The sequence below is a fragment of the Galeopterus variegatus genome, unplaced genomic scaffold (assembly GCF_000696425.1).
Source record: "Galeopterus variegatus unplaced genomic scaffold, G_variegatus-3.0.2 Scaffold7562, whole genome shotgun sequence".
In the NCBI taxonomy this organism is placed as follows: domain Eukaryota; kingdom Metazoa; phylum Chordata; class Mammalia; order Dermoptera; family Cynocephalidae; genus Galeopterus; species Galeopterus variegatus.
This window is the reverse complement of record NW_007733673.1, coordinates 76,013-86,822: the sequence shown is the minus strand read 5'-3', so window position 1 is coordinate 86,822 and position 10,810 is coordinate 76,013. Positions and strand designations below refer to the sequence as shown.

Below are 10,810 nucleotides of genomic sequence, written 5' to 3'. Positions count from 1 at the left end.
GGGGGGGCCTGATGTTGTTTCGGGGCCTGATTCTGGTTGGGGAGGGCGGGCCTAACTCTAAGAAAGGGAGTGTGGTGGCAAGACTGGGTCTCAGCACCCCAACTGTCAAGGCCGGGGACCGTGACTATGAACCTCGCGCGCCCAGCACGGGCGACAGCCAGGCCCGCGGGAACTGGGCGCTGCTGGACCAGGTGGCAGCTCTGCGCTGGGTGCAGGAAAACATAGCAGTCTTCGGTGGAGACCCAGACTGCGTGACCCTGTTCGGCCAGTCGTCGGGGGCCATGTGCGTCTCAGGACTGGTGAGTGCAGTGCTCAGACGGACACAGCACAGACGTAGGCCCGCCTGTTCCCACAAGTGTGTCCGCTGCACAGACACATGTGCAGATTTGTGTACATGAACATGCCAGTCCACAGGCTTGCCCTCAAGTCTGCCATGGGTGCTGCCTCTCGCAGCCAAGGGTGTTTGCTCTGTTCAGGGATAGCACTGATGAGAAAATAAAGCCCCAGGGAGGGTAATGCTGAAGCTTTGGATACTCAACACCTCCCCAGTGCCCACCTTCCCCTGAGCTCTATTCCTGAACATAGCCCTCCATCTGCCTTCTGGGCAGAGCTGGGGCCACAAACCAGGCTTGAGAGTCAGAGGCTTGGACTGGACACTGGGCTTTTCCCCTGACTCCTGGCAGACTGCTGACCTGAAGTGTGCCTGGAGTGTGGGTGTAAGGTAAGGTGCCCTGTGAGGAACATGTGGCTGGGAAGTGAGCAGGGACCACATCACACAGGGCTTTGCAGGCCGCAGTAATAATAATATTCAAATACTGAGCACTTTCTTTGTGCCGGGCACTCTTCTAAACACTTTACATGTATTCATTCATTTAATTCCCTCAACAGTCCAAAAAGAAAAGTATTGATGTCCCTACTCTACAGATGAAGACACTGAGGCCCAGAGAAGTTAAGCAACTTTATCCAAAGTGCACTGGAGAGCAGAGAAAGATTTGAAGCAGGGAAGTAATATGATCAGATGTGCATTTAGAGAAATAGCTCAGTCTGCTGCATGGGACTGAGTTAGAAAGAAGCAGGATCAGAGACTTGGAGACCAACTGAGAGGATAGGGGGGTGCTAACTCTCAGATGAAATAATGGGGGCTGCTCATAAAATAGCAGCAGGAAGGATGGAGAGTAGAGAATGGTTGCAGAGTGGTGTAAGAGGCCAATGGACAGAACTGGGGAAGCTGGGGTGTGGGGATGAGCAGTAGAAGGCCCCTGGGGCTGGATGGATGATGCAGCGTAAGGGATGCCACCCAGATGGGGATTGGCTGAAGCAGATTTGGGGCACGTGAAGTCTGAGGTATCCAAGGGACAGGATGGGAGGCCCAGGATGTACTTGTTCCCCAAACTTGGGCAATGCAGAGAGGCTCAGCACTATTAGCACAGGAGAGACCCCCAGCTACCCCCCATTTTTAGTCCCAAAGCAGAGAGAGACCACTTCCACACGCCAGCAGGTTCCTTCCCACATTCCCAGATCTGGAGAGTAGAGAATGGTTGCAGAGTGGTGTAAGAGGCCAATGGACAGAACTGGGGAAGCTGCGTGTGGGGATGAGCAGTGGAAGGCCCCTGGGGCAGGATGGATGATGCAGGGTAAGGGATGCCACCCAGATGGGGATTGGCTGGAGCAGATTTGGGGCACGTGAAGTCTGAGGTATCCAAGGGACCGGATGGGAGGCCCAGGATGTACTTGTTCCCCAAACTTGGGCAATGCAGAGAGGCTCAGCGCTATTATCACAGGAGAGACCCCCATGTACCCCCCATTTTTAGTTCCAAAGCAGAGAGAGACCACTTCCATATGCCAGCAGGTTCCTTCCCACATACCCAGATGCCCTCTGGAACCCCTGGGGCCCATTGTACAGACCAGAGGCACTGGCCTTAGGTCTAGGACCCCAACCCAGGACTCCTGGCTCCCTCCCATCTGCTTGCTCTCCCAGGATTCCTTCAGGCTGCTCACCTCTCACCAGATGGGCTCCCAAAACAACCCAAGTGGCCGTACTGAGAATCTCATGGCTGCCCCACTCCCTTCCCTTACAGATGCTCTCACCTTTAGCCAGGGGTGTCTTCCATCGGGCCATTTCCCAGAGTGGCACCGCAGCACTCAAAGTCTTCATCGCTCATGACCCACTGAAGGTGGCCAAGGTGGGTACCTCTCCTCCAGGGCTCACTAAGGAGGGGCTGGATGGGGGTACCCCCAAGTACTCCTTCTTCTCTCTACAGAAAGTTGCCTGCCTGGCTGGTTGCAACCACAACAATACACAAATCCTGGTAGATTGCCTGAGGGCACTATCAGGAGCTGAGGTGATGCATGTGTCCAAGAAGATGGTAGGTAGAACATTCCAGCTGCCTAACCTGGCTGCCTGCAGTTCATTCTCCTATTCTGTCACCCCCAACTACTTCCCCAGGGACCCTGTCTCAGGAGCACACTGGGAAGACTTCCTTTAACTCTGATCCCCTCCTTTCCCCAACAGAGATTCTTTCATATGAACACCCAAGAACACCCTCAAGAGGTGAGCAGGCCACATTCTGCAGTTCAAGTGTTTAGTGAACAACTGCTGTGTGCCAGGCACTCAGGATACTCAGGAGATCAAGAGGCCGTTCAGGCCAAGATCCCTTCCCTAGTGGAAGGGATGTCAGTAGAGAGAGACAATAAACACTATAAATAAATTCACCTCCTTAGAAGGTGATAAGTGAATAGCAATAAATGGAGAGGGTAATGGGGTGGGCATGTTTAAAGGGCTGGAATTTAAAATAGAATGTATAGGGCATTGAAGTGACATTTAGCAAAGAGGGAGTGAACTACGTGGATACCTGGGGCAAGCATCCCAAATCCAAGTAGATTGGTCCTGTGATCCCCTCCCAGGGGTCACTATGGCCAGCCCCAGCTTTCTTCCAATCAAAGAGCCTAAGCTAAAGCAGCCTCTGGAGGGGGATCTGCTGAGCTGGACATGCAAGGTCATGGGGACCCTGGGAGGATATGTGGGAGGACTGGCTGGAAATGCTGCTTGCCTTGTAGATTGTATGGTTCATGAGCCCCGTGGTGGATGGTGTGGTGTTCCCAGATGACCCTGTGGTACTCCTGACGCAGGGGCAGGTTTCACCTGTGCCCTACCTTCTGGGTGTCAACAACCTGGAGTTCAGCTGGGTCTTGCCTTATGTGAGTAGGAGGGGTGATCACCCTATATGGGTAGCAGAGGATGCCTCTTGGGCAGTGGTGGACACCCAGTCAGATCCCAGTAGCCATTTTTGGGATGCCCAAGTGCTTGGGAGCCTCCTGTAGTCCCCATGCAATGAGAGCTGGCCAGAAATGACAGAGGGGAGGAGGAGAGAAGTATGGCCTCAGAGGTTTGAGGGACCCAAGTCCTCAGGTCATTTTTATAACATCCATTCCCAAGCTTCCAGTCAAGAGCAAATCCTGGGGCCCTCCCTTGCTCCTGGGTCAGGGTACATGCCTCGGCTCAAGATGGGTTCCCACCCCCCAGCCCCACTTTAGCTCTGGCCCAGCTGGTAGAGATGGACAGGAAGAGAATGGGAGGGCCCTTCCTAGGCTATGTTGTCTGCCTGAGAACTCACCATTTAGATAGGCAAGACTCCTGAAGCCTGGGGTAGCTCTGGCCAGAATCCCTCCCTGACCCCCACCTGGGTTCTTTTCTTGTGAGCAGCTCATGAAGTTCCCACTAAACCGGCGCATGATGAAAAGAGAAATTGTCAGCAAGCTGCTCTGGAGTGCCAGCACCCTGTTGGTGAGGGGCCCAGCTGGCAAGTGTGCTCAGTTTAGACAGGATTGACCCCCAGATTTTTGGTTGTTTTTTTGTTTTGTTTTGTTTTTTTACCTAGGAGCTCTTTGCAAGGGGCTCCCAGCCAAAGTAAGAGTCTTTCTTGGAAGGCCTGGGGTTTGGCATGGGATCAGATGGCTGCTGATGGGCAAGGTCCCCCCGGCATTCTCAGGGTCATGGGAGGCAATTCTCATGCAGCAAAAACAAGAGCAAGAAATCAGCAGAGAGGGAGGCCTTCCCAGGAAGCTCCCCTTTCCTGGGTCTGTGTCACTGGTGTGCCCACCTCTGGCCCAGCTGGCACGACAGGCCTCAAGGGTGGGTGTGGCCTCCCTGCCCAGAATATCACCAAGGAGCAGGTACCACTCGTGTTGGAGGAGTACCTGGGCAACACTGATGAGCATGACTGGAAGATGTTACGAAACCACATGATGGACCTAGCTGGAGATGCCACCTTTGTGTATTCAACACTGCAGACTGCCCGCTACCACCGAGGTACATAGGGACCCCAAGAGTGGCCACACTGGCCCATCCACTCTCCACTGCCTACCAACTGGGCTTTTCAACTGCTCACCTACCCTCTTCTGCACTTCTGGGCTGGTGTAGGATTCCAAGATGGCACAGAGGGGGCGATGTGCCTCCTCTCAACTGTAGGAGAGGAAGGGCTGTTCCTTAGCGTCAAGGGTGGGATCTCAGCCAGCCCAGAGAAGAGAGCCTAGGGTGGTCAGGGAAGGCTTCCTTGTAGAGAGGACAAGCTTAGAGGCACCTCAAAAGTCCTGCCCAGGCTCACTGGAGCTTAGGGGACATGCTGGTGAGAGGTCAAAGGTGAGGCAGCAGAGAGCTGACACATGACCCTTAAATGTTAGGCTAAGAAAGGAAGGTTCTGAAGAGGGAAGAGGAAGGCTTTCGTCTTCCTCGCCACAATCCACAAATTAGGTTTTAGCATCCCTAGTCTGCAGATGAGGAAATGCAGCTTAGGGAAGTTGGGTGATTTGCCCAAGATCACATAGCTAATGAGTAATGCAGACAGAATTCAAATTTGCTCCCTTGTTTCTGAAACCGAAGCTCTTTCTCCTGCTTGATGAACATGACTGGGATGCATGGGGTGGGTGGGAAACCCAGGATGAGGCTTTTCCTGCAGCCCTCCTCAGTTTCCCTGTTCACAGATGCTGGCCTCCCTGTCTACCTGTACGAGTTTGAGCACCACACTCGCACTGGCATAATTATCAAACCCCGCACTGATGGGGCAGACCACGGGGACGAGATCCACTTCATCTTCGGGAGCCCCTTCTCCAAAGGTGCTAAAGCCCCTCCTGACACCCCCACTGGGTGTCCAGTCTCCCCTTTTGTATGAGGACCCATCCCTCAATTGGCTGGCCACAGGGAGGTAGACAGTTCCTGATCTGGAATGTTCTCCCAAATGAAAGTCTTCTGCCACCAAGGCAGCGGCAGAAGAAGCAGGGTGGGATGTCAGCACCCCAGCTCTGTCTCAAATACCACATCCCATTCTGCACCCCCAGGCCCTTCCACAGGTGAAGAGAAGGCGCTCAGCCTCCAGATGATGAAATACTGGGCCAACTTTGCCCGCACAGGGTGAGTGTGGCCCCCTGACACATCTGGGCAATCTCCTGCCCAGCACTAGACCCAATGACTGGCTGCTTCCTATATTTGCCACTGAATGTCCCACAGGAACAGGCCGATCAAAGCATCCCTTCTTTCTCACCTTCTCCCAGTCATTTGCCGATGGTTTCTAGAATGTGTCCCTCTGTGTCCCATGCCCCACACTCTTCCTTCACCCAAGCATTCAACAGTCATTTGCCGATGGTTTCTTTTGTGCCCAGACCAGTACTTGGAGAAGACACAGACATGAGCCCCATCCTCCAGCAGCTCACCACATGAAAGCATAAAATTACAGTCTGGCATGATGAGAGCTGCACTTTGAGAGCATAGAGTAGATCTGACCAGTCTGACACAGTCTGGTTGTCAGGGGAGGCTTCCTGGTGGAGGAGACATCTGAGCTGAGCTTTGGCTGACCTTGTGACTGACTCTTCTCCTATCCCCACATTCTATTCTTTCTATCCATCCCCCTTATGACACTCGAAGGGCTTTCTGATATATCATCTGATCAAGTCACTCAACTGCTTAAAATTCTTCATGGCTTCCATCTGCCCCTAGGATAAAGTTCCAGCCCCTTTGCCCGACAGAAAAGGCCCTTCAAAATCTTTCCTGTGTCATCTCTTTTCCACATCCATCCCCTTAACACACACCCTGTTTTTACCTAACCCTATACTTGTGCTTCCTCCAAAGCTCTGGTCTCTCATATCTCTAAACCTTGCACATACTGTTCCCTCTGCCTAAAAGGCCCGCCCCAACACACGTTCCTACTCTTTCTTAAAGATTTGTCTAAATATCATCTCTGTAAAGCCCTCTTGGACCCCATCTCCCAAGAGGAAGGTAAGTGAGGGAAGGGTGAGAGAAGGAGGCAGGGCAAAAGAAGAGTATGAATAGTCCTCTCTTCTTCTTCCTCCTGGGCAGAAACCCCAATGGTGGGAAGCTGCCCTGCTGGCCCCGCTATGACAAAGATGAAAAGTACCTGCAGCTGGATTTTACCACCAGGGTGGGTGTGAAGCTCAGGGAGAAGAAGATGGCTTTTTGGATGAGTCTGCACCAGCCTCAAAGACCTGAGAAGCACAGGCAGTTCTGAGAGTGGCCATGCAGGAGGGAGCCAGAGGGCTTGTCCCATAACCCAGGCCCACAACCCAGGGTTGACTGACCATGGACACATCTGGGGATGAGTCCTGCCCACCCCAATCTGGGACTTACAGGAGCTCCCTACTCCCTGCAGGCCAGAACCAAATGTTGTTTGGGGCCCTGCACCACCCTCTCCAGCCTGACATCCCATAATGCCCTCCTACTTCACTGTCTGTATTGGGTTAGCCAGGCCCTTTCACTGCCACATTGCGCCCAGGTCCTCAGCCTCAGGACAACCCCTTCTGTCCCTTCTTCAAGTCTTCCCACCCTTTAAGATCTACTTGCAGCCCCTTCTTATGGGAAGTACACCCAGACTGCCACTGCCCCTGTCATTGCACCAGCTTGTCATTTACCATTCATCCTGCTCAAACTTGTGCTTGTTCACATTGGCCTTGAGGCCCTAGCCAAGTTATTTGTGACATGAAGCAAAGCTTTGGTAGCTATGGATCTTCTCCCCCTCCCATACTCATCTCCCCCAGGGCCTGGTCAAAGCCTGCACACAGGGACGGTCCTCAATAAAGATGTGTTGACATGAATTTCTCCATCTGTAAAATGGTTGAGTGAAGTGGATGCTGTCTCAATTTAAACCCTTGGAAGAAGGGAGCATTGTTGCCTGCTCCTTACTGGGCCGTGCCTGCTACACTATACTCAGTCAACGGGAGCTGCAGCAAAGTCGCCTGGGCTGCAAAACACTTAGCTTTTTTCTTCATTGTCTCAAGCGCACCCCTCAGGACAGCTGCACCCCATGCTCACTTGACTTGTCCATCAGTTTAGGTCTTAGTGCTGCATCCCAATTCCTCACTTTCTGGCCTCTATTGCAACCCAACCTGGGCATATCCCAGCCTGTCCCACAGCTTTTGTTTTGTTGGGGGTGAGGAGTTGCAGGCTAATACGTAACATAAAATTTACCATTTTAACCATTTTTAAATATACAGTTTAATGGCATGAAGTACATTCACAGTGTTGACAACCATCACCACTATCCATCTCCAGAACTTCTTCATCATCTCAAACTGAAACCCTGTGCTAGTTAGACAATAACTCTCCGCCCTCTCCCCAGCCCCTAGTAACCACCATTTTACTTTCTGTCTCTAGGAATTTGACTCTTCTAGGTACCTCATACAAGTGGAATCATACAATATTTGTCCTTTGGTTTCACTTAGCATAATGTCTTCAAGGTTCATTCATGTTGTAGTATGTACGAGTATCAGAATTTCATTCCTTTTTAAGGCTAAATAATATTCCATTGTATGCATATGCCAATTTTGTTTGTCCATCTATCCATTGATGAACACGCAGGTTGTGTGATATTCTGAAGTATATGTTCGGTCCTGTCCCTATCTGCTGTCATACAAGTCCTAAAATTCTCAGACGCTCCCAAAGTGATGAGTGTCTTTTTCCGAGCTAATGAGTTGGCTGATGGCTGGCAGCCCCTAGGTAGCTTTGGATGGGGGCTGGTAGCCAGGGGAACCAATTTAGTGATTAGAGGCTGGGGAACCAATTTAGTGATTTCAGCCCATCCCCCAACCTCTGGGGAAGGGGAGGTACTGAAGTTTGAGTTGATCACAAATGGCCATTGATTTAGTCAATCATGCCAATGTAATGAAGCCTCCATTAAAATGCAAAAGGCCTGGATTCAGAGAGCTTCGGGTTAGCAAACACATGGGGGGTTTTCACATCTCTTTGCCGGGAGGGTAGCACACCCCAACTCCAAGGGGACAAAAGTTCCTGCAATCTGGACCCTTTCAGACCTTGCCCTATGTATCTCTTCATCTGGCTGTTTATCTGTATCCTTTGTAATAAACTGGTAAATGTAAGTATGTGTCCCTGAGTTCTGTGAGCCAATCTAGCAAATCAGTTGAACCCAGGGAGGGGATTATAGGAACTCTGATTTATGGCTGATTGGTCAGAAGCTCTAGGGGCCTGGACTTATGACTGACATCTGAAGTGTGGGGCAGTCTTGGGGACCAAGCCCTCAACTTGTGGGATCTGACGCTATCTCCAGGTAGATAGTGTCTGAATAGATTTGAATTAAAGGACACCCAGCTGGTGTCCACTACAGAATTGGTTGCTTGCTTGCTGGTGAAAAGAAATCCCCACATTTATGCTCACGGAAGACTTCTGTGCTGATTATGGTGTGAGAGCAGAACAAAAATGGTTTTGGTGGGTTTTTTTCGACTCATTTTGTGCTTTTCCCACGGGTTGTTTCCACCTTTATCTATTGTGAATAATACTGCTATGAACCTTGGTGTAGTGTCCCCCAGGTTTTATGTCTCAAACTACAAAGTTGACTATGCTCTTTATTCCTGGGGGTTTCTGAGACTCTGGGGCAACTGGAAGCTATATTGATCTGTGGGATGAAGGACAACCAGTCTTGGTACCCCAGCATCTAACCTCCAAAAGCAAAGGGATAGCTGGAGGAGGGGTGAAAGGCCCTTTCAAGTAAACATTTATCCTCACAACAACCCTGTCACATAGATATTATTATTCCCATTTTACAGATGAGGAAACGGAGGCATGGAGCCATAAAAGGCTTTGCCCATGGTCATGAGCTAGTGTTGGCTGAGTGGGAATATGATCCAGACCTATCTGACTCACCCTGCACTTCCATCCAGACTTGGAGCAATCCCTGAGGGAGGGTGACCCCCATAGGAGGTGTGGCAGCTGCACTCTCAGGGGAGGCACAGCCAGCAGAATGTCCCTGCCCACCTCTATCCAGGAGACAGGCCGACAAATAACCACTCATCAGTGGGAGCCTAAGGGAGGCAGGGGGGTCTGGGGCAGTCAATGCAGAACTCAGCAGGGGCTGAGGTCCAGGTGGGTCTGATTTGCCCTAGCACCTACAGAGGACGTCCTGACTTGGAGGTCCTGGGGAACTCACCATATGGTCTGCTGGCACAGCTCCTTGGCTGGTCCAGGCCTGCCTCTGAGAGTTTCTCATTTTTTCCTCTGAAAAATAGTCTTTCATTGACCAAACTCTACTTAGCCTCCCCTTAAACTCTTTCCCAACTAGGCTTGACTTTTCGACTTCCATATTCAAATCTGCATTGTCCAATTTTAGCAAGAATCTTGCTAAATCAGTTTAACCAGAACCCCCACCCTTGATACCTGATTACCCTCCATATCTAATCGGTTTCCTCATCCTCCACCATCCCCAGGTGATGTCAGATACCCTGGCCTGCCTTCAGCAAGTATCCTGTTAACTGGGTTTAGCCAGAATCCCCCCCACCCCCATGTTTTCTTCCTAGTAATTTTCCATCCATTGACCCCACCCTGGTCCTTGACTATAAATTCCCACTCGCCCCTGCTGTGTTGGGAGTTGAGCCCTATCTCTCCCCCCACTGCACAACCCCATTGCAGTGGTCCCTACGCCTATTTCGCAGCTCCCGAATAAAGTCTGCCTTGTTGTGCTTTAACACTTGTCACCACTGATTTCTCTTTAACACCCCTCCTCAGGCTCTCTCACACAGGTCTGGGGAAGGGAACTTCTCCAAACAGACATCTGCCCAGAGGCCCTCCCTCAAATTAGAGGAGGTGCAGCTGAGCGGGAGCCAGGGCTCAGTCAGAGTCCAGCTGGGCTGTGGCAGATGTGAGAATCATGAAGGACCTTGGGGAAACTTTAGAACCTTTCTTAGAAGTCGAGCCTGGAAGAACTCCAGTGGGCAGGCTGGATGGTGGGCTGACCACTGCCTCCCACAGCCTGGACTCCAATCCCAGCGCATCCACCCAGGAAGGTGCCCCTCTTTCTGTCAGTTCTTCCCTGGGTTGCACTGACGGATGAGAGGGACGAGAAGGCTACCTACTACTGCCCTGTCTCCACCTTGTCTTCCTTCCCCGACTTAGGTTACCCCCGCCCCCCACCCCTGGCCACCCAGAGTCTTTCCTTCAGCTGCTGGCAGCGGTTCTCATAACTGATTGGATCTTGGTGAAGACCCTGGGTGTGGCTTCTTCCAACCCCCAGGATAACTCCGGCTTGTCAGGGCGGTGGCCAGGACGAACGCGCATCGGTGCAAAGCTCTCGTGGGCACACCATGCACACGCGCCTCCTGCAGACCCAGTCGTCCGACTCGGGCTGAGCCTGGCTCCAGGCTCCGGAAAGTGCGCCCCCACCACTCCCCCGCCACTCCTCCACTTTCTACTCGTCCAGCCCACCCGCACCCCCCAGCAGCAATTACCGGCCAAAGTGGCTGGGGAAGGGCCAGGTAGCAAATGAGATGCGGAGCCCCGGCTGACTGCAATCCCCGG

General features: G+C 52.0%; 1 protein-coding gene across 1 annotated transcript in view; it reads left to right on the top strand.

Annotated features, from left to right (window-relative positions):
* CES4A (carboxylesterase 4A) overlaps window positions 1–6,518 on the top strand; it is a 16,565-nt gene extending 10,047 nt beyond the window's left edge. Inside the window, exons 3-12 of the mRNA XM_008592086.1 lie at window positions 95–299; window positions 2,079–2,183; window positions 2,262–2,366; window positions 2,513–2,551; window positions 3,058–3,198; window positions 3,704–3,784; window positions 4,156–4,309; window positions 4,981–5,112; window positions 5,335–5,407; window positions 6,350–6,518. Of these exons, the coding sequence (XP_008590308.1) occupies window positions 95–299; window positions 2,079–2,183; window positions 2,262–2,366; window positions 2,513–2,551; window positions 3,058–3,198; window positions 3,704–3,784; window positions 4,156–4,309; window positions 4,981–5,112; window positions 5,335–5,407; window positions 6,350–6,518 (1,204 nt within the window). The remainder of the gene's footprint in view (window positions 1–94; window positions 300–2,078; window positions 2,184–2,261; window positions 2,367–2,512; window positions 2,552–3,057; window positions 3,199–3,703; window positions 3,785–4,155; window positions 4,310–4,980; window positions 5,113–5,334; window positions 5,408–6,349) is intronic.
* Window positions 6,519–10,810: the final 4,292 nt, after the last annotated feature.